General features: G+C 37.7%; 3 protein-coding genes across 3 annotated transcripts; all 3 read left to right on the top strand.

Moving 5' to 3' along the window:
• The first annotated feature begins 3,006 nt into the window (after nucleotides 1-3,006).
• On the top strand, nucleotides 3,007-3,954 carry LOC129647507 (olfactory receptor 5V1-like). Its single transcript, XM_055574587.1, has one exon. The coding sequence runs from the start codon at nucleotides 3,007-3,009 to the stop codon at nucleotides 3,952-3,954; it is 948 nt and encodes a 315-aa protein (XP_055430562.1).
• A 6,744-nt stretch (nucleotides 3,955-10,698) lies between these two features.
• Nucleotides 10,699-11,702, top strand: LOC129647506 (olfactory receptor 12D3). The gene has a single exon (XM_055574586.1). The coding sequence runs from the start codon at nucleotides 10,699-10,701 to the stop codon at nucleotides 11,647-11,649; it is 951 nt and encodes a 316-aa protein (XP_055430561.1). The 3' UTR covers nucleotides 11,650-11,702.
• Nucleotides 11,703-18,522: 6,820 nt separating this feature from the next.
• On the top strand, nucleotides 18,523-19,479 carry LOC129647504 (olfactory receptor 12D3-like). The gene has a single exon (XM_055574585.1). The coding sequence runs from the start codon at nucleotides 18,523-18,525 to the stop codon at nucleotides 19,477-19,479; it is 957 nt and encodes a 318-aa protein (XP_055430560.1).
• Nucleotides 19,480-23,847: the final 4,368 nt, after the last annotated feature.

The following is a 23,847-nucleotide window of genomic DNA, read 5'->3' as shown; positions in this document are numbered from 1 at the left end:
GGAGCTGGAATTCCCATTCTGTATATTCCATAAGAGATGGTTCAAAATATCGCATTGAATTTTCAGCACCAAGTACCATGCCTTAGACTCAGTAATGCTCACTGATTATATAGCCATAGTTAGCCCCAACTTTGATGTCAATGTAGGAGAGGAGATGGATAGCGGTGGTACAGCTGATAAAAGCCTAAAGAAAAGGTTTTCTCAAGATTTCTACCTTTTTCATGATTTTTCAATTAACATGTACAGTGTTATTATTTCTAGAGAATTCATTGATTAAAGGGAAATACTCTATTGTAGAGTTTTTCCTTTGCTTATCTGAACACTCTACAAAAACAGCAACATAGGGTCAAGTAACACCAAACAAACCGTTCTCCAAAATGGAGCTTTTCCAAAACAAAAGTTTCTTATGGATACAATGGTCAGATATCCACAGAAAGCTTTGTTGTGTAAATTAATTCATATTAAATCCTTCACTTTAATATTGATAAGAATTCTGAAAGCCAGTTTATATTTTACCTTAGTTCTAGTACTGAACTCTTAGGATTACTATTTCTCTATCTTTCATTCAGTTCTCCACTGAGACGGAATTCAGCCAAGTATTGCCATCTGTAGACTAATTCATGGCATCCCACTCCAGTACTCTTGCCTGGAAAATCCCATGGATGGAGGAGCCTGGGAGGCTGCAGTCCATGGCATCACTGAGAGTCGGACACGACTGAGTGACTTCACTTTCACTTTTCACTTTCATGCATTGGAGAAGGCAATGGCAACCCACTCCACTGTTTTTGCCTGGAGAATCCCAGGGACGGGGGAGCCTGGTGGGCTGCCGTCTATGGGGTCACACAGAGTCGGACACGACTGAAGCGACTTAGCAGATTAACTCATGAGAGATTTTCTTCATGGAAAGCTTATTTTTCATGATACTGAAATGATGCATGGCTACCTGGAAATTAAATAGAAATAAAACAATTTACATTTACTAAATGTATTTAATCTCATAATTTTTTGAAATAAGACTCAGTCTTAATCTCAGTTTCATTAATATTTCCTTGATGTTTGTTCTTTGGGCCTTAAACCAAAACATATTTCTAAGGTGTGTTTTGGAAACAGTTTGGCCAACCTAGGGGGGAACAACTAAATAATTAGAAATCAAAAGTTACTGATTATTACCATGGATACTATGTTGCTTTCTTACCCATTTTGTTTTTTTACTATTTTTTATTTTGACAATTTTAAGCATATAATATATACAAAATTTTATCCTATGTCCAAGAGATCCAAGTTTTAAATTATCCTTTATTTTGTGTGGAAATATTTATAAATTTAATCTTTGTCATAAGTATCTGAGTTGGAGTAATTCAAACTTTTCATGGATCTGGAAAAAGACAGAAATGGGAAAGGACAAGGGGCTAATGTCTCATCAAAGCGAGTGCTGTCCCAGCAATATTTTACTCAGTGTGTTATTTTAAATTTACTCTTTGAGTTGTAATATACTATGATCATAGTATACTTAATTTACTGAGATCATTAATTATGATATCACATTACTAAAACCATTGATGAGAAATTGATTTTTAAACATTTTTGTTTCTTCATCATTCTAAGCAATCAGAATGGATCAATGGTCAAACTAAAACTGTTACTTTTACATAATAATACATAAATATTTTTCTGGAATTTTGGAGACAGAGAGTTTATAATAATTTTACATCTGACTCAGGGTTTCCCCTGTGGCTCAGCTAGTAAAGAATCTGCCTTCAATGCAAGAGACCTGGGTTCAATCCCTGGGTTGGGAAGATCTCCTGGAGAAGGGAGCGGCTACCCACTCCAGTATTCTGGCCTGGAGAATTCTGTGGATTGTATAGGCTGTGGAGTTGCAAAAAGTTGGATATGACTGAGCAACTTTCACATCACATATGACTCAACAGGGAACCAGAAAATTAAAATGATCTTCCCATGTTCAAACAGCTAGTGGATTATAGAACTGAGGAGGGAACCCAGGTATTCTGTGAGACGTGTTCTCTTGTTTGTTTCATGTTTTCTCTGATCAGCTAAGGTTGTTGTTGGTGACCATACCAGTTAAAGAGAGAGAAGTTTGACTTTTAAATTTCCTGCCCTGAATGCAGATACAGGACTTAATGACTAAACCACCACCACCATCACGATATTTGAGGCTAAAATGAGACAAAATTATTATTTAAAATTTTTATTTATTTACTTGGTCTTACTTTTACAGCAGTGAAAACTCCAAGTCCTAATCACTGGACCACCAGAGAAATTATATGACAAAGCTTAGAGCACGGGAGAGTGGTTTCAATAACTAATTCCATTGATAATGGTGTCAAGTCTTCATGACACATCAAAAAGTGTCTTGGTTTATAAGAGTCTGTTCCAGGACATGCTTACTAGTCTCAAGTATTGTTTTTTAAGATAAAGTTTTATCAAAGTACCTGGTATCACATTCTAGAACTATATTGTTTTTGGAATTTTCTGTTCCACTTTCATTTTCTTAAAATATAACTTAAATAAAAACCATAAAAATCAATCTCTAAGTGTGCAAGGAAGACAAGGAGGCCTCACAAGGAGAAACTCAAATAACCCCACAACTCTTCAAACAAATTCTGTGATGGATATTCACCAGTCATCTCTAAGACACAACGAAGTGTTAGAAAACAGGCTTGCCAAGACCTATTTACATAAATAGCTCTTATGCTGCACATAGACTTTTAAAATATTTACTTTTTCCTGCAAAGGTGTTGCTGATATTCTGTAAGAGATGCATCCCATAGGAAAAGTTTAAATGTGTGTGTCGAAGGCTTATGTGATGATTGTGGTACAACACTGTAACTTGTCATAGATTCTAAATTTGAGTGTTTTTTCCTGTTATTTTCTGATGATTATTTTATCTATAAAGTTATATGTTTTTGTTTTGTAGATTACTGCTGTTGCAGCACATGAATACTGCAATCTGTACTGCTTCTTTCTCAATTTCCGAGAGAAAACATCATGGAAGGAGAAAATCACACTCTGTCTGAATTTATCATCTTAGGATTCTCTGACTTAAACAATATGCAGTTTTTATTCTTTACCATATTTCTTATGATCTATCTCTGTACCCTGGGAGGAAATATTTTCATTATTTTGGTAACATTGGTCGATATACGACTCTATACCCCCATGTATTTTTTTTTAAGGAATCTGGCCTTTCTTGATATCTGTTATACCACCACTAATGTCCCCCAGATGATGGTGCATCTCCTATCAAAGAAGAAAAGTATTTCCTACGGGGGCTGTGTGGCTCAACTTTTTGCATTCCTTTTCTTTGTGGGGGTAGAATGTCTCCTCCTGGCAGCCATGGCATATGATCGTTACATTGCAATCTGCAAACCTTTAAGGTATTCGGTTATTATGAACAAGGTCCTATACAGCCAGTTAGCAGCCTCCTGCTGGACTGGTGGTTTCCTCAACTCAGTGGTGCACACAGTACTGACATTCCGCCTGCCTTTCTGTGGCAATAACGAGATTAATTATTTCTTCTGTGACATCCCCCCTTTGCTGATCTTGTCTTGTGGGGACACTTCTGTCAATGAGTTGGTGTTACTTATCGTTGGGGTCTTCATTGGATGGGCTCCTTTCCTAGGTATCATCCTTTCCTACCTCTACATTATCTCCACCATCTTGAGGATCCGCTCCTCAGAGGGGAGACAAAAGGCCTTTTCTACCTGTGCCTCCCACCTGGTCATTGTCCTTCTCTACTATGGCAGCTCCATCTTCACCTATGTGCGGCCCATCTCATCTTACTCATTGGCAAAAGACCGGCTGATCTCAGTACTGTACAGTGTGGTGACCCCTATGCTAAACCCCATCATTTATACTTTGAGGAATAAGGATATCAGAAAGGCCCTGAAAGCTATGGGAGAAAAAGTAGCAACTTTCAAACTTCATTTCCCTTGAACTGTAGTGTTTATTTTTCTCTCATGATAAATATAGAAAATTATCTGTCTTGCTCATGCAATCTGTTTTTTCTTGCCAAAAGTATTGATTTCAATGATAAATGGGGCAAAATGTTAACAATAGATTAATCTGGGTAAAGAATTAATGGATTTTGGGGGTTCTCTTCTTATTCCTGAAAAGCTTATGTATATTCTATATATTTGAAACTATATCTAAATAAAAGTTAATTTGAATCTTTTGAGCATAAGTAAAACTATGATGTGCTTGTCTCTACTTGTGCACACTTTTTTCGGTATTTTAACCTCCATATTAAACATAGTGAACTGAAGTTGCTCAGTCGTGTCTGACTCTTTGCGACCCTAAGGACTTAGCCCTTCAGGCTCCTCCATCCATGGGATTTTCCAGGCAAGAATACTGGAGTGAATTGCCATTTCCTTTTCCAGGGGATCTTCCCGACCTAGTGATCGAACTCAGGTCTCCCACACTGCAGGCAGACTCTACCGTCTGAGCCACTAGGGAATCCCAAATATATTCAAACATATCAAATATATTCTTCAGTTAATCTATTGTTCTTAAATTTTATTTTGTCTTATGGTGAACTAACTATCCATTGACTTGTGGTTCTCTAACTTTCAGCATTTGTCTAAAAGTTATCTTCCTTTGTCACTGTCCTTCTTACATTTACTGTACTTTCCCAGTGGCTCAGCTGGTAAAGAATCCACCTGCTATGTGGGAGACCTGGGTTTGATCCCTGGGTAGGGAAGATTCCCTGGAGAAGGGAAAGGCTATCCACTCCAGTATTCTGGCCTGGAAAATTCCATGGACAGAGGAGCTTGACAGGCTACAGTCCATGGGGTTGCAAAGAGTCAGACACGACTTAGCAACTAAGCATAACACCAGTGGTTAGAACTCAGCGCTTTCACTGCTGTGTCCTGGGTTCAATCCCTGGTGTCAGGGAACTAAGATTCTGCAAGCCACATAATGTGAATGAAAAAAAAAGAAAGAAAGAAAATAGAAAATATATAATTTCTCTTATCTTTAGAAAGGATATTTATCATAATAGCACAAATAATAACCTTAGATTTTTTGCAATACTTCAAAGATCCCATACATAAAAATGCAAATTAAACAAATTTATTCCCATTGTTTATTCTTCCCTGTTTGTTTATCATTTCCCTAAATCCTTCCCTTTTCTTTATTTGTGGAATTCAGTTTATAATTAATATTTTTAGTTTTCATTATATTTCTCTGATATCACTTTTTTGCATTTATAAGGTGTTAGACTTTTGAAGGATAGATTTGTCTCTTTTCTTTTATATTCTCATCACTCCCTTTTGCTCATGATCAACCAAAGGCTCTGCCCCAAATTTATTATTAAAGAATTAATCTAGTGACTTCACAAGCACACCAAAGAAGGGTATAAATTGATACTTATGGAAGAGAAATATGGAAAGAATAAGTCTCTAGAGAGAAAATCCCAAGACATTAATGTCCAGATACCCCCAGGGAGATTTATACACGATTTAGTCTGTTTGTTCTCTCAAATAAGAGATGGATTTGCTGAGATTCAGTCTCACATCTAGATAGAGATTGCTTGCAATAAAATGGGTGTTAAGAGTTTTGAAGAGCTGGAACTATCTATGATGATCTTATTCAAAGAGACAGTAAATGCAGCTGATCTCTGATTTTTGGATATCCTTTTTGAGCCAAAATTTTATTTTATTATAAAGTATGTGAAGACAGATATGCAGGACAAATTGGCTGAGAGTAAACAGAAGAAAAGTGAGCTTAGATTAGAGGAATGATTTTCTGAAGAAAGGGCGTTAATATAATTGGAAAAAGCAAGTGAAAGTAAATGCGGAAAACTCTTTGAATCTAAGCTGTGAAAATTACAGAGTGGAAGAGCAGGTGTGTTCATAGCACAAGTCATTAGCAAGTAAAGCTTTGAATTTCTCAGTCTGTGTGTGTACATTTTTGGTTTTTTTTTTTGGTTGTTTGTTATTTGTTTCAGGGTAGACTCTCATTGTGATCAAGTTAGGTCTATGTTTTAATTAAATGTCTGAGTGCCTATATCTGTTTAGTGGTGTGTGGGTATGGGTGTGGGTGTGTGTGGGTGGGTGTGTGTGTTACTGAGAATTAGAGAAAATATAAAGAGAAGAAGAAAGTGAAGTAGAGAAAAAAATTACATGAGTAATACCTTAATATATGTTAAAATTAATAATGCAAAAATGATAGGTTCTAGTTCTAGTCAAGCAATATGTTAGATTGTACCTACTGTTTATATAATTACATAACTTTGCAATAGTATGATTTTTAGTGGGAGATGGATGGTGCTATTATCCAGGAAAAATATAATAATTTTCAAAACACTTGTATGAAGTATTTACTTAAGTATTAATATTTTCACTTGAGTACATCCACAGTTTCCCATATATGCATAGGTAATAATGTCCTTCAATTATATTTATGACTCCTGAGATTAATCATCTTCTCTACCAACAACTTCATTTAGAATATTTCTTCTATATCCATACTCATGGAGTGCAGTTCCTAGATTTTTGTTTTCTTTCACCAATAATGTAATTTCTTAAATTTAAAATACTGTTTATAGACAACACTTAATCATTAAGAATCGCAAGTGTCTTTGAGAACAGTCCATGACGAAAATGAATTGCTAAAACTGGCCCTATATGGCTAAAAGTTATTTACGTAATCACAAATATTCATTTCTCACTTTCTATGTTGCCATGTCCTCTGATGAACTGAAAGAATCTTTTGTGAGTGCAGCATCACATTCAGGAGAATAGTATGGATAGGTGAGAATGTTCAAAAGAAAACAAATCTGACCTTTTGAGGGTAGCTTTTGTAACTGATAATAATTGAACAGGTAATCATAATCCAGTAGTTAATTCAGTAAGTATAGAGAGAGCACCAAAAAAATGTTCCAGACACTGTTTTAGGTGCTGGGATGCAGTAGTGAATAAAATAGACAACAGTTTTGTGTGTGTGTGTGTTTGAGACTGCATGTAAGTTAAATAAAAAATATAAAATATTTAATAAAATCCAATACAGCAGATTAAGATAAGTACCATTGATAATAACATAGCAAGAAAGGATATGCTTTTTTTTTTTTTTTTTTGTCATTTAACCTGGAGAAGACTCTTGAGAGTCCCTTGGACAGGAAGGAGATCAAACCAGTGAATCCTAAAGGAAATTAACCCTGACACTTCACTGGAAGGACTGTTGCTGAAGCTAAAGCTCCAATACTTTGGCCACCTGATGTGAAGAGCTGACTCACTGGGAAAGATGGAAGGCCAGAGAAGAGGGTGAGAGGATGAGATGGTTAGATAGAATCGCTGACTCAATGGACATGAATTTGAGCAAACTCCAGGAGATAGTGGAGGACAGAGGAGCCTGGCATGTTGCAGTCCATCACATCGCAAAGAGTTGTACAGGAGTCAGTGACTGAACAAAACAATCAGAGAAATTCATGATGAAGGTGTAGCTTTAGGGCAAAGATCTGAAAGAGATGTGGGAATTAAACATGTGAATTTATTAAGTGTAAGAATGCTTCACACAAGTGGAGAGCTGGTGCAAAGACCTTGAGATGAGAATGTAGTTAGTGTTTTAGGAACAACATAGAGATCAATGTGGCTGAGTAATCCAGGGATAGAGTGGTAGTGGAAGCTTAAATCATTAGACATGTTTAACAGAATAATCCTGGATGCTGCCTTGAGAATAAGAGACTGGTTAAGAGTGGAAATAAGATCATTCCAATAATTCAAATGAGTGATGATGGTGATTTGCACAGAGTCACATAGGAGACAGTGAGAAAGGAATTTTGCATCTGTAGTCATGAAACAAGGTAATCTGCACATCTCCTTTCTGTTAAGTCCTTTTTCAAGTATTGGTATCAAGGTCATGCTAGCCTTATAAAAGAAGTTGAGAGTATTCTTTTTGGGGGGCTTTGGGCTTCCCTTGTGGGAAGTAAGAAAGAATCTGCCGGCAGTGAGGGAGACCCAGGTTGGGAAGATACCTGGAGAAGGGAACAGCTACCCACTCCAGTATTCTGGCCTGGAGAATTCCATGGACTGTATAGTCCATAGGGTCACAAAGAGTTGGATATGATTGAACGACTTTCACTTTCACTACTTTCATCAGGGTTATGCTAGCCTTATAAAAGAAGTTGAGAAGTATTCTTTTTTTCTTTCTTTAGGAGACTATGTGTAAATTATTATTTCTTTATTAACTATTTGGTAGAAATCTGCACTTGGCATTTTATTTTGTGGAAGATCTTAAATAGCATCTACAGTTTCCTATATAGATATCAAACTATTCAAATTTTCTTTCTTTTACTGTTAGTTTTAGTAATTTACTTTTGTTTTGAAGTAATTTGTAAATGTCATCTAGATTGTTAAATTTATTGGCATAAATTTGCTCATAAAGATCTATAATTGATATTTTGAGCTCTCTCTCTTTAAGTCTTACAGGAGTTTATCACTTTCACAATCTTTTCAAATAACTAAGTTTTCACTTTATTGACTTTTCTCTACTGTATTTTTCTTTTCTATTTTAATGATTCATGTTATTATTTTCATTATTTCCTTTCTTTTGGTTTCTTTAGATTTGAGGTGCTGGTTTTATTCATTCATTCTTTTAGTTTTTGAAATACAACTTTAGAGTACTGATTTTCAATATTTCTTCTTTTTAAGATATGAATTCATGACATAAAATTTCTCTGTTTATTTCTTTAGCTACATACTAAAAGTTTTGCTATGTCTCATCTTCATTATGATTTGGTTAAAATATTAAAAAAAATCTATTTGGATTTTCCCCTTATCCATGAATTATTTAGCTGTGTGTTGCTTTATTTCAAGCATTTAGTGCATTTCTGGATATCTTTTCCTTACTTTTTAAAATTTTTACCATATTCAAAGAACATTCTTTGAATGACTTAATCTATTGAAATTTTTGATGCTTAAAAAAACCTCAACCTATCTTGATTTTGTAAATGTTTAATGTGCCATTAAAAATAATGTGAATTCTTTTCTTTTCCCATTCATGTATTCTATTCTACATAGTATTAACATCCACAAGTCATAGTCATTATTCCCTTGTATAGTCATTTTTCACTTTTATTGGGTCAGTTTTTCCTTACATGCATACAGACACATACCCATTCTGATATTCTTCACTTCCTTCTGTATTTCCATTCTTCTGCTTAGGATCTTTTCTTACTGACTAGAGAACTTACTTTAGTGTATATTTTTAGTGTAGTGATAAATTCTCTCAGCTTGTATTTTACTCTTTTTTTGTGGGTGTGAATTCTTTTCTTACTGAGCTGTTTATATATGTCAATCAAATTTGTAAATTATGCTTTTCAGATTTTTATATTCTTACTAACTTTTTTTTTTTTTTTGCTTTCTCTTCTATAAGGCATAGAGAGAGAGCGATGTTAAAAACTTCTATTAGGATTGTGAATTTTACTCTTCATTATTTCTGTCAACTTTTGAAGCTATTTTATTGGGAGCTTATGTTGGGTTGTGATATTCTGGACCAGTTGTTAGCAGGGGAGTGTTAGCGTGGGTGAGGGTGGGTAGGCTGCTGCTTAATCGCTCAGTCATGTTGGACTCTTTGCATCCCCATGGACTGGAGCCCACCAGGCTCCTCTGTCCATGGTATTCTCCAGGCAAGAATACTGGAGTGGGTCGCCATGCCCTTCTCCAGGGGCTCTTTCCCACACTGCAGGCAGATTCTTTACCATCTGAGCCACCAGGGAGAGGGTATACCAGGTAGTTTTTCCATTCCTCAATTCAAGGACTCCTTCTTCTGTTAATAAGGTGGTGATTATTTTTTACAAATGCCAAAGCATTTAGTATATATTTTTCCTCTCTCTTTCAATGCTTATGCTTTACCTTGTTCTAATTCTCCTCCTCTCGTAGAATTCCCACTAAATGTAGGGCACTTTTTCCTGGGCCTGAAAAATCGGGGATGTTTTCAAAATTCTCTTCCTGTTAACACTTTTTACTCTTTCAAGTTTTTCTCAACTACACACACAAACCCACCACTGTGCTGCAGTCTTGTGGCTACTGATGCTAATTATGCTGGCGTGCTGTGATTCATGGGGTCGCAAAGAGTCGGACACGACTGAGCGACTGAACTGAACTGAACTGAACTGATGCTGTTTTTATTCCCTCTGCTTAAACACAATATTTGAAGATTCTGGATTTTATGTTTCTTAGTTTTGCTGAAAGTTTAGGCGTGTAGGAAGGATGCGTTAATTTCCTGAGGCTTTAAAATATCTTAGGAGAAAAGAAGAAATCCTCACTAGGCTACATCACTTTTACTGCCAGAACCGAGAATCATAAGCTAAACAATTATTTCCTTTGTATGTTTTAAATTTTTCTAACCTCTAATTTTTTTTGTCTAACCTCTAATTCTAATGTTGTAAATAAGATATAGTCATGCTTTACATTTTATGCTTTAAAAAAGTGTCTTTTATCTATATCTGACTTACTCATTATAAGCTGTTTTTATTAGTACATGATAAATTCTGAAGCAGTAAAAAGATGCTTGACTCATATTCAGGAGTGGTAAAGCTGTTTACTTACCACTTTTAAATATTCTCCACACTGGAGCTCACCCTTAGGCTTTTCCAAATAGTAAACTTGCTTCACTTAATTCCCACAGTGTAAAATTCAAAAAACTAATTCATTGTCATCATTACATTTGCTTCCCAAAGCAATGGAGAATGTCACTACAGTAAATGAGTTTCTGTTACTTGGCCTGACCAGTGTTCAGCAGCTGCAGCCTTTCTTCTTTGTGATTTTCTTAATCATTTACTTGATAAACTTGGTTGGAAATGGAGCTATATTAGTGATTGCGATTTTGGAACCCAAACTGCATTCCCCCATGTATTTTTTCCTGGGAAACCTTTCTTGTCTGGATATCTGCTACTCTTCAGTGACATTGCCCAAAGTCCTTATAAACCTCCTCTCCGCTCGCAGGACCATATCTTTCCTGGGCTGTATCACTCAGCTATACTTCTTCCACTTTCTGGGAAGCACAGAGGCCGTCTTACTGGCTGTCATGGCTTTTGATCGCCTCGCTGCCATCTGCAACCCACTTCGTTACCCTGTCATCATGAGCCCCAAGGTATGTATTCTTTTGGCAGCCGTGGCCTGGATCACCAGCATCTTTAACGCTCTGGTACATTCTGTCATGACTGCACACCTGAACTTTTGCCGCTCTCAAGAGCTCAATCACTTCTTCTGTGATGTCAAGCCCCTCTTGGAACTGGCCTGCAGTAACACGCTGCTCAACCAATGGCTTCTTTTTGTTGTCACAGGCAGCGTATCTATGGGAGCTTTCTTCCTGACGCTTCTCTCCTACTTGTATATCATTTGCTCCCTTCTGCTCAAGCATAAGTCCTGCAGAATACTCCACAAAGCTTTGTCCACTTGTGCCTCCCATTTCACAGTGGTGTGTCTTTTCTATGGACCTGTAGGCTTCACGTACATTCGTCCTGCCTCAGCCACTTCCATGACTCAGGACCGGATGGTGGCCATCGTCTATAGTGCAGTCACTCCAGTGCTGAATCCACTGATATACACTCTTAGGAATAAAGAAGTGAGGCTGGCGCTGAAGAAAACCTTCGGGAGCAAGTTATTTAAAGACTGCCGGCAGCACCACTGAGATTAATGAGGCTTATATCTGACTCTGATTAAGATTTTTATCCCTTCACTCTAATAAATGGTCTACATGATTTTCCCTCAGGAATTTGTATCCCCATAACCATGTTCTGTGCTCAACTATGTGTCATTATTTGCTCAGTTTTTATTTACCTACTCACTTATTTAAGAGATAGTTATTGAATATATATTGTGTCAGGCAGCATAGTAGGTGTAGGAAGCAAGACTGAACAAAAGAAATTCTACAATCTTACACATGGACAAATTCATAAGTATATATGTCAGGGTAATTAGATGCTGCTGCTGCTGCTAAGTCGCTTCAGTCGTGTCCGACTCTGTGCGACCCCATAGATGGCAACTCACCAGGCTACTCCGTCCCTGGGATTCTCCAGGCAAGAACACTGGAGTGGGTTGCCATTTCCTTCTCCGTGCATGAAAGTGAAAAGGGAAAGTAAAGTTGCTCAGTCGTGTCTGACTCTTAGCAACCCCATGGACTGCAACTCACCAGGCTCCTCCGTCCATGGGACTCTCTAGGCAAGAGTACTGGAGTGGGGTGCCACTGCCTTCTCCAATTAGATGCTACAGAGAACTAAAAAGAGATAAGAAATCTAGGGAGGGATTAGAGTAGGCACTTACTACATAATAAATGATTTATCTATTTCTTTTCTATTCTGGCTGTTCTATTATCATATATGTCAGATATTCTCATATCAATTTATTCATCGGAAAAAGATCAACTGATCTAAATGCTAGAAAATGCACTCAATTTATTGGTAAATCCTTTGTTGTATATGTTGAAAAGGGAAGACATATTAAAACTGAGATTTATAATAAATGTCTCCATCAGCATCTGGATGCAGGATAATTGGAAGCCAGACTCTCAGGCAGAAGTTTTCAATGAATGTCTATAGACATCCTTCAGTGGATGTCTGTAAGAAGTAAGTTTGCTTCTCCTTCACTGAGCCCTGGGGTGGTAGCCAGTTAAGAACAGTTTCTTTGTTTGTGACTGTCCTGGTAAGCCCAAAGACACAAGCCCCTCTGGTCATTAGAGCATGCTATCTGAGTTATGTGGCCTCTGGGTGTCAGCAACAAAAACTGAAACACTAGAAAGATTTTTTTTTTCTCAGAAACACCAGAGATCTGAGCTAGGGCAGAGCTATAGCCTGAAGATTGCATCCGTTGGATTCCCTGAGCTCTACAAAGGATTGTACTTGCCCCCTGCTGCTGGTGCTGGTGCTAAGTTGCGTCAGTCATGTCCGACTCTGTATGACCCCATAGACGGAAGCCCACCAGGCTCCTCTGTCCCTGAGATTCTCTAGGCAAGAACACTGGAGTGGGTTGCCATTTCCTTCTCCAATGCATGAAAGTGGAAAGGGAAAGTGAAGTCTCTCAGTCGTGTCTGACTCTTAGCGACCCCATGGACTATAGCCTACCAGGCTCCTCCGTCCATGGGATTTCCCAGGAAGGAGTACTGGAGTGGGGTGCCATTGTCTTTTCCCGTACTTGCCCCCTAGCTATGTGATAAATGAGAAGCCTGCCTCTTAGGCTGTAGCTTTTTTTTTTTTTTTTAATTTTATTTTATTTTAAAACTTTACATAACTGTATTAGTTTTGCCAAATATCAAAATGAATCCGCTACAGGTAGCTTTTAAGGGAAACAAATAGTCCTATTTCACAGAAAGACTGGGTATTTCTGTCGATGTCTCTGTGCTGTCTCAGGGGAGATAGCCAGTTAAGAATTGTTTCTCTGTTTGTTACAGACCTGTGGGAGCCAAAAGACATGAGTCCTGCTGGCCACTAGAGTCAAATGGTTAAGAGGTGTCCTCTGGATGTTGGGATATATTGGCAATCCGAATGAGGCAGAGGGATAGAAAAGAGATGATGTCTGCTAAGGCCTCCGTCAATGGAGAGTATTGTAGTTGGCCTCTAGAAGTGTGTTAGATAAGAAGCCTACCACTTAGGTCAAGCCTTTAAAATAAGCAAATAGATCTCCTTCACATGAAGACTGGACACATTTTATTATATGGGAGTTTTTTTGTCTGTTTTGTTTTTTGTATTTTGACTATTCCATATGGCATGTGGGATCTTAGTTCCTTGACCAGGGATTGAACCTGTACCCTCTGCATTGGAAGCTCCAAGACCTAACCACTGGACGACCATGGAATTCCACAACTTGGTTTTTAAAAAAGCATTTTGATGGAAGAAAGTCTCCTGGGGCTTCCTTTGCTGTTTTTACCTCCTATGTCTAGTCCTCCCATGAGAACGTAAGAGGGTCACTCTGTGAAGGACTTCGATCTTAACCACTGGACCACCAGGGAATTTCCTAAGACTGGACACATTGCAATCTGCTGCTTCTTTTTTGAGCTTTGGGGAGTAGCAGGGTGTCAGTTAGCCAGAGTGAGGTCCTATGAGCCTTTTAAGAACTCTCTTTTAGTTCTCCATAGCCTTGTAGGTCTCACATATGCAAGCCTTGTTTTTCAAAGCTAGATGTCTAGGGGCTTGTTCCTCAAGTGAAATTCTTTAGAGTTGGGGTGCCAGATGTGGAGTCTAAACTCTTTACTCCTCAGTGAGAAGCTGGGAGTTGTGAGTTGCCATGCTGGGAATAGAGTGTTTGGCCAGACTGCATCTTGGTCTCTCTGCCTGATTCAGTGTGGAATGTTTCTCATTGATTTGATGTGTAAAAGTACTTCAACTAGTTTCTGGTTTTCTTTTCTGTGTAGCTATAGATTGGGTGTGCCCATGGGAAGAGGTGAGTTCAGGGTCTCCTAGTCCACCATCTTGAACAAGAACCTCTGTTATTCTTTTTTGTTAATTTAGAATCTGCTTGTCAATATCCATGAAAGAAAATATATTTTAAATTGGATGAAAAGTAATCCTTTGGCAAATGTCATCATGCAGTAGAACTGGATAAAATTCTAGATATGTGATTGAGGTTTCCAGACTATGATTCTTAACATCACAGAGTCTCTCTCTGCTTCTTGCAAAATGCCTTTATAACCCTTATTTAGAATTCTCTGTAGCCATGATTGTGTGTGTATATGTGTAATCACTTATATAGAGTTTGTTCACTTACAGATATTATTTTATTTAACCTTAGTCATCACATCAATCAAATCAGATTGGTTTCATTATTATCATATGTTTACAGAAGGGGAAAACCAGAGACCAGAAAGAAGTAACTTAACTATAGTCACGTTGAAAGCAGAGCCAGGATTCTAACTCCAGGAGATCTTGTTCCAGAGTCTGAGAGTTTTGCTGTATGCATCTATAAATAGTCATTATTAAGAAATTTTTGGCTGAGGCAGATTTTAAGAAAAATCTGTCAATTTCTCTTCCATTTATAGACAGGATCTATTTTGAGTCTAACAAGGTACTTTATTTTTCATTTTGGTGGTTATAAAGCCCTTATTTTGTTGCTGTTTTCTTTTTCTCTGACATTTCTCAAGTTAAATCAATCACCTTGTCTTGTCAAAATGGTTCAATTTAAACTTTATCATTTTTTAATTTCTTAATATATTTCTCTAAACAATGACAAACTTTGGATCCACAAGCTGTTAAGAGTTTCCAATGATAGGAGCTGTATTGTTTAAAAATTGTCATACTTACTCTTTCTTTAATCTTTCAGTGGAAATCACTGGCTCAGCATAATATTCTTTTCTAGTTAAATGTAGCAAAATGTTCTACCAAATAGATTAAAAAAACAAAATAGCTATTTATTGAAAGATTAAAGTAGAGAGAATAACCCTTTGAGAAGAGATCCCTAGACATCTATGCTTGGAACATCTCTAGGGAGAGTCAGAGGGGATTCAATGTGCTCATTTTGTGCTTAGAATGGGAATGAAGGCCAAGTCCTCTGTGATTTATATTTACTCTTAGGTATATGATATTTGTCATATAAGACTCTGAGCAGCTAAAATCTTTCTGATAATTTTATACAAAGAGATAATCAACATATTATAGCCCTCATTCTTGGGTTTCCTTATGCACCAAAACCATATATTTTTTCCAAGGTATGTACACAGAGAAGTAAAGAATAGGGTGAATTGCCACAGTCAGTAGGTAGAACATAAGAGAATAGGTAAGAAGGAAGGTTTTTGTTTTTGTATGTGTACAAATGTGTGGGTTTTTTTTTTTTTTTTTTGGTGTTTTGTGTATGTGTGTGTTTTATAGAAGGAAATTGAAACCATTAGAAAGGGTGAGTGAGAGTAGCTGGGGAATCTCTTTGAATGGTGGATTCATTTTGATATTTGGCAAATCTAATACAGTTATGTAAAGTTTAAAAATAAAATAAAACAAAACAAACAAAAAAAAACTATAGGGGGGAACAAGTGGGTTTATGGCACAATTTCTTAGTTGGAAAAGCTTTGATTTTCTTAATCTGTTTAATCATGCATCTTTTGTATGAAGTAGATATAGCAGCACATATGCATCTCTACCTGTGTACTTGTGAGTGTTTTTTTGTGCGAGATGAAAAACAGTATATAAAGAGCTGCCTTGTTTTACTATTTCCTATGAAATTAAAAGATGCTTACTCCTTGGAAGGAAAGTTATGACCAACCTAGATAGCATATTCAAAAGCAGAGACATTACTTTGCCAACAAAGGTTCGTCTAGTCAAGGCTATGGTTTTTCCTGTGGTCATGTATGGATGTGAGAGTTGGACTGTGAAGAAAGCTGAGCACCAAAGAATTGATGCTTTTGAACTGTGGTGTTGGAGAAGACTCTTGCGAGTCCCTTGGACTGCAAGGAGATCCAACCATTCCATTCTGAAGGAGATCAGCCCTGGGATTTCTCTGGAAGGAATGATGCTAAAGCTGAAACTCCAGTACTTTGGCCATCTCATGCAAAGAGTTGACTCATTGGAAAAGACTCTGATGCTGGGAGGGATTGGGGGCAGGAGGAGAAGGGGACGACAGAGGATGAGATGGCTGGATGGCATCACTGACTCGATGGATGTGAGTCTGAGTGAACTCCGGGAGTTGGTGATGGACAGGGAGGCCTGGTGTGCTGCGATTCATGGGGTCGCACAGAGTCGGACATGACTGAGCAACTGAACTGAGCTGAACTGATGTACTGAAAATTATTTAACTAGTCCCATATGGTCATTTAGTTTGTTTGCAATCTTTCGTATGCTGCTACTGCTACTACTGCTAAGTCGCTTCAGTCGTGTCCGACTCTGTGCGACCCCAGAAACGGCAGCCCATCTGTCCCTGCGATTCTCCAGGCAAGAACACTGGAGTGGGTTGCCATTTCCTTGCATCATGGCAAATACACAATTTTTGACGTTTACAAACACATCTGAAGGACAATCTAGAAAGTGGAATTGCTTTGAGTGTGAGATTTTTAATAGTTATTGCTAAAATATCTGTTAGAGATTAAATCAACTGACATCCTCATCTGTGTGTATTTTACCACCCTCAGGCAAATATAATGTCTCAAACATTTTAATCTTCATCAAAATAGCATATCATTGTGTTTTAATTCGGAGAAGGCAATGGCACCCCACTCCAGTACTCTTGCCTGGAAAATCCCATGGATGGAGGAGCCTGGTGGGCTACAGTCCATGGGGTCGCGGAGAGTCGAACACGACTGAGCGACTTCACTTTCACTTTTCACTCTTATGCATTGGAGAAGGAAATGGCAACCCACTCCAGTGTTCTTGCCTTGAGTATCCCAGGGACAGGGGAGCCTGGTGGGCTGCCGTCTATGGGGTCGCACAGAGTCGGGCATGACTGAAGCGATTTAGCAGCAGCAACAGCAGCAGTGTTTTAATTTGAAATTCTGTTTTGAATATGTGTATATTTTTTCATTAAAAGTTATGTTATAGTTTTAGTAGCTTCACTTAGGAATATTGTGCTGAACTTTTCTGTTTCACTTTAAATATTTTTTTCTGAAGAAATATATTTGATTAAGAAATCACGATTTTCTATCTATCTGTTTTTTTCTTATTGTGCTTTCATGTAGATGCAGAAGTTCTCATATTTATTGTTTATCTATGAAAAAGTTGAATTTGGGGGGCAAGTTATCAGCAGGAGGTTTATGGAAAAGGGGATAGGATATTTTCCCTAGATTCTTGGCTCATTGGTCCCCTCTTGTATTGCAACATTCTTACTGCCTCTGTAGTAATGTACTTTTTTCTGCATTCCATCATTACAAGCACATTGACTTGCTCTTTTCTGATATTCCGGAGAAATTCACTCTCAGTGTAAGGTACTTTTTTCTGAGACTGAATTTTTTGCTGTTTTCGACATTCTGTTGCTGTTAAACAGCTTGGTATTTTGGGATTTTCCTGCATAAATAGCCCTGTTGCTGCGATGCCTTCTTCTGACGCTGACACCAATTCTGCTGATTTGTATTCCCTCTGCCTACATATGATTTGAAGTTTGTGGATTTTAAAAAATGTCTTCTAGTTTTACAAAGGTTTAGGTTGTGGAGAACCTACTCTTTTTTAAAAGAAGATATTTAGGACTATTGCTAAACTTCTATCTATACCCAGAAATAAATTTTTATAAATATTTCTGACAAGATTCTTTTTAGATACATTAATTTTAATGCTGCAATGAGGCTAAAATTGAGTCTTGTTCTCTTACTGTATTCACTGAATATCTGCTTTTATTCTATATGAGCTGCTTTATGGGTTTAACTCAGCATCCTAAATATATTTCTTAGTTCTATGTATCACATATATCACACTGACTCAGAATTTATCATATATTTCTGTCCTTAATTATGTTGCAAGTGAATTTAATTCTAGCATTTCTAATCATTTTACTCACCATAGATCATCCTTATATACTTTCAGATGATGAACTTGCTTCATTTAACCCATACAGTCTACTAGAGCAGCTTTACTAACTGTTATCACTCCTCCTCAGAGCGATGGAGAACGTTACCACAGTGAATGAGTTTCTCCTGCTGGAACTGACCTCCACTCAGGAGCTGCAGCCTGTTCTCTTTATGACCCTCCTGATTATATACATGATCGATCTGTTTGGAAACGGGTCCATATTAGTGGTTGTCATCTCGGAGCCAAGACTCTACTCCCCTATGTATTTTTTCCTGGGAAATCTTTCTTGTCTGGATATCTGCTATTCTTCAGTGACACTGCCCATACTAATGGCAAACCTCCTCTCTGCTCACAAGGCCGTGTCTTTCCTGGGCTGCATCACTCAGCTACACTTCTTCCACTTTCTGGGCTGTACTGAGTCCATCTTGCTGGCCATTATGGGATTTGACCGATTTGTGGCCATCTGTTATCCACTTCGCTACACTGTTGTCATGAACCTTAAGATGTGTATTCTCTTGGCAGCCATGGCCTGGATCACCAGCTTCTTTTATGCTCTGATGCATTCTGTCATGACTGCATGTCTGAACTTTTGCCACCCTCTGAAACTCAATCACTTCTTTTGTGATGTGAAGCCCCTCTTAGAGTTGGCTTGTGGTGACATTCGGCTCAATCAGTGGCTCATTTTTATTGTCACTGGCAGCTTAGCTATGGTACCATGCTTCTTCACTTTCCTCTCATACTTGTATATTATCAGCTTCCTTCTGTTTAAGAACCATACCTGTCGTGTGCTCCACAAGGCTCTGTCCACATGTGCCTCCCATTTAATGGTGGTATCTCTGTTTTATGGAACTGTGGGGCTCACTTACATCTCCCCAACCTCTGCCACCTCTGTAATACAGGAGCGGCATGTGGCTGTCATACACACCACTGTCACTTCATTGCTGAATCCATTGATACACACCCTTAGGAATAAGGAAGTGAAGTTGGCTCTGAGCAGAGTGTTTGGGAGGAAACTGAAGCTGCCTAAAGAAAATCATTGGCAGCACTAGAAAAAAATCAAAACTCCATTTTATGTTTATGACATTTATTTCTCATTTTAATACTTTTGATACATTTCTTGAATTTTCTTTTCCTATCAGAATTTGTTCCATTTGTAACTGTGCTCTTCACATATATGATTCCAATTACTCTTCATTAGTCATTCATTCACTTGAAATATATCTTTCAGCAAGCAGTGTTCAATTTGCAGAGGATACTACCTTGGAAAAGATCCACGAGTACCTGACATGAGGACATGGATCTTTTTCATTTGAAAAGGTTTGCAAAGATAAGATGAACAAGTTAACGCATATGTCTTTCAGAAGATAAAACACAGAATGAGCATGTGCCAGTGGGCACTCTTTTGTAAGATTGGGTCTATGAAATCTTCTTTAAGAAATGACATTTGAGCAGAATGCCAAAGGAAATAGGGAAGTGAGTCATGCAAATATGTGACAATAAAGCTTTTTATGTAGAAATGACAGAGAATGAAAGAGTATTGGTATAGAGTGTTGTTCCAGTAAGATGTCCCATGTGCCTGGAGCTCAGTGAGTAATGAAGCGGGTGGCAGGAGATAAGGGCAGAAAGTTGATGATAGTCATGTCATGGGCATTCTGTTGTTTGGCTGAAGGCTTTCAGCACTTACTTACTCTGGGTGATTAGTATGATACGGGGCATTTGAATGAAGAACTGACTTGACTTGACTTCTGTGGTGAAAGAATCACAATGTTACTGTGTTGAGAACAGAGAGTAGGGGAGCAAGGATGAAATTAGAATTTCCTTATAATCTTTTGGATGAGAATTCATGGAAGCCTAGACAAGGGTAATAATGGTGGGGATAGGAGAAGCAGTTAGATTCTGGATGTATTTTGAACACTCAACTTTCATTATTTACTGATAGCTGGTAGGAAGATGAGAGGCATCGAGGATGATCATTAATTTTTATGTACTTATGTTAACACCAAGATATTCTGATAGTGTAGAAAAATCAGGCTATGAACAGAGAAGGGTGTGATAAAAGTTTTGATTGTTTTTCTCACCATAATAATGTTTTGAATTGAGTTCTCCTTCCTATTAATCAGGCTTCCCTGATAGCTCAGACAGTAAGCAATCTGCCTGCAATGCGGGAGACTCGGATTTGATCCCTGGGTCAGGAAAATCCACTGGAGAAGGGAATGGCTATCCACTCCAGTATTCTTGTCTGGAGAGTTCCATGGGCAGAGGAGCCTGGTGAGCTACAGTCCATAGGTTTACAAACAGTGGGACACAACTGAAATGACTTAGCAGGGCACACACACAAAATTACCACAAAGGTATAACAGTTTAAGTGTGGTGGTCCACGAGATCTTAGTGATGTAAAAATAATCATTAATGTTAAGATAAAGGAAAAATTCTCAAGTATTTTCTTTTGATTTCTTTTCAGAACATGCCAATACAGGCAGACCTCAGAGATATTGTGGGTTTCCAGACCACCACCATAAAGATGATATGACAATAAAGCAAGTCACATGAAAACTTGGTTCCCAGTGCATGTAAATGTTATATGTACACTCTATTGTAATCTATTAAGTGTACAATAGTATTATGGATGTACATGTATGTGCCTTAATTAAAAATACTTTATTGCTAAAAAAATGCTAACTATCATCTGAACTCTTCAGTGAGCTGTAGTAATAGCAACAAAGATCACTGATCACAGGTTACCATAACAAATATAAAGTACTGGAAAATTTTTAAATACTGTGAGAATTACCAGTATGTGACAGGTGATTCAAAGTAGGCAAATGCTGTTGGGAAAATGGAGCTGACAGGCTTGCTTAGTTAGACCTTGTGCCAGGTAGTCACAGACCTTCAAGGTTGTAACAACATTACAATTTTGTAACAACAACAAAAAAAACAGTATCCATGGAGTGCAATAAAATAAAACAATAAATCTAAGTATTCAGTTCAGTTCAGTTAAGTTGCTCAGTCCTGTCCGAATCCTTGTGACCCCATGAATCGTGGTGTGCCAGGCCTCCCTGTCCATCACCATCTCCTGGAGTTCACTCAAATTCACGTCCATCGAGTTGGTGATGCCATCCAGCCATCTAATCCTCTGTCGTCCCCTCTTCCTCCTGCCCCCAATCCCTCCCAGCATCAGAGTCTTTTCCAATGAGTCAACTCTTCGCATGAGGTGGCCAAAGTACTGGAGTTTCAGCTTTAGCATCATTCCTTCCAAAGAACACCGAGGGCTGATCTCCTTTACAATGGACTGGTTGGATCTCCTTGAAGTCCAAGGGACTCTCAAGAGTCTTCTCCAACACTACAGTTCAAAAGCATCAATTCTTCGGTGCTCAGCTTTTTTCACAGTCCAACTCTCACATCCATACATGACCACTGGAAAAACCATAGCCTTGACTAGATGGACCTTTGTTGGCAAAGTAATGTCTCTGCTTTTGAATATGCTATCTAGGTTGGTCTTTTCTTCCAAGAGTAAGCGTCTTTTAATTTCATGGCTACAGTCACCATCTGCAGTGATTTTGGAGCCCCCCAAAATGTAGGTATCTCAAGTAGAAAAATGGTGAAAAATGCTGGACTCTCCTTCCTATACTGTCCTCTTCTGTATCTTGGTCCTGAAAATACTCAATGCCTTGTTAGCTCTCTGACTCCTTCAGAAGGATTTTTAATACATTGACCAACCTTTTGTTCCTAACCTGAGGGTTATATAAAATAGCGCAATCTACTGTTGCCAAAAGCATAAGTTTAGCTGTAGCATTTTTTTTATTTTTAAAAATTAATTAATTTATTTTAATTGGATGTTACTTACTTTACAATATTGTAGTAGCTTTTACCATGCATTGATATGAATCAGCCAAGGGTGTTCATGTGTCCCCCATCCTGAACCCCTCACCTACCTACCTCCCCATCCCATCCCTCAGGGTCATCTCAGTACACTGGCCCTGAGTGCCCTGTCTCATGCATCGAACCTGGGCTGTAGCATTTTTGATTCCACTTTTGAAGTCAGGTGATTTCTCCCTTTGTAAAACAGCTGAGATGTGCAGCTCTAGATCTGTTCTCACAGCTTTAGTAACAGACTATTTCCTTCAAATATGCAGAATTATTCTCTACATCACCACCCCCAACCAGAAATAACTTCTGTCTAATTCGGCTTACTTCTTTTAGTCCACACTGACTGCTCTGCTCTAGGAACCAAACAAGGTCGAGAAAATTTCCTGCTGCTGTCTCCTTCGTATCTTAACCTGTGCTACTTACTTTAAAAAAAGAAATCTGGCAGCTTTTTCTTAACTTTGCAGAAATGGACTTCCTTTCTTAACATCTTCCTACTCCCTTCTCTTGCCTCCATTGTTTTCTGAATATTTATTTCTATTTTATTGTTCTGGGTTTCAGACTTTTTCTAATATTTGTTTTGAAATAAAGTTTGGATTTATACTTCTTTTTCTCCTTATTTCTTTCAGAAAAGTTTTTAGAAAATAAGAGAAGAACACTGATTAATCCAACCATATTATTAACACTGTTATTAACACTGATATAATAACAGCCATATTAGCACTGGATGTTTTATTTGTAGATTTAAATGATTTATATAATAATTTTCATGGCTGAACTTCTGTGAATCTCTTCACCAAGAAAGCTGGCTGAAATTTGTGTGGTAGCAAAATAAATGCAGAATGATTAGAAAAAAATGAATCACTTGATATTATTGTCAATTGATTACAGTGGCTATGATGACATTTTACAGAAAGAGATAAAAAGCAAAACTTTTAAGGTTTTCCCTGGTGGCTCAGAGTAAAAGAATCTGCTTGCCAATGCAGGAGACACAGGTTCAATCCCTGATCCAGGAAAATCCAAATGCTCAGAGCAAGTAATCCCAGGCATGCAACTATTGAGCCTCTATTCTAGAGCCCAAGAACCACAGCTACTGAGTTCAAGTGCTGAAACTAGTGAAGCTCGTGTGTTAGAGCTAGTGCTTCACAACAAGAGAAGCTGCTGCAGTGAGAAGCCCATGCACCGCATCTAGAGAGTGGGCCCCACTCACTGCAACTAGAGAAAATTTCATGCAGCAATGAAGACCCAGAGCGGACAAAATAATAAATAAATAAATTTTTAAAAGTAAAACTTTTAGATATTATGCTCTTTTAAGATTTCACTCTTTTTTGAACAGTTGCTTCTCTTATTTCTCTAATTGTATGCTACTTAAATTTATGTAATTATGTAATAAAGTTCACATTAACATCATTTAAATACAACAATAAAAACAACAGCAATAATAAAAAATTTCAGCATGATCCAGTTATAAGGATTTAATATTATGGAAGATAATAATGGTAATACTATTTTGTGGAAAATGATAATAATGGTATTTTTCTTATTTTGCCCCT

This window comes from Bubalus kerabau, chromosome 3 (assembly GCF_029407905.1).
Source record: "Bubalus kerabau isolate K-KA32 ecotype Philippines breed swamp buffalo chromosome 3, PCC_UOA_SB_1v2, whole genome shotgun sequence".
Lineage (NCBI taxonomy): Eukaryota > Metazoa > Chordata > Mammalia > Artiodactyla > Bovidae > Bubalus > Bubalus kerabau.
Note: the sequence above shows the minus strand (reverse complement) of the source record. Positions and strands in the feature narration are given on the sequence as shown.

Excerpts from the sequence above, each read along its gene's own strand:
- LOC129647507 (XM_055574587.1), top strand. The coding sequence starts at position 3,007 with ATGGAAGGAGAAAATCACACTCTGTCTGAATTTATCATCTTAGGATTC.
- LOC129647504 (XM_055574585.1), top strand. The coding sequence starts at position 18,523 with ATGGAGAACGTTACCACAGTGAATGAGTTTCTCCTGCTGGAACTGACC.
- LOC129647506 (XM_055574586.1), top strand. The coding sequence starts at position 10,699 with ATGGAGAATGTCACTACAGTAAATGAGTTTCTGTTACTTGGCCTGACC.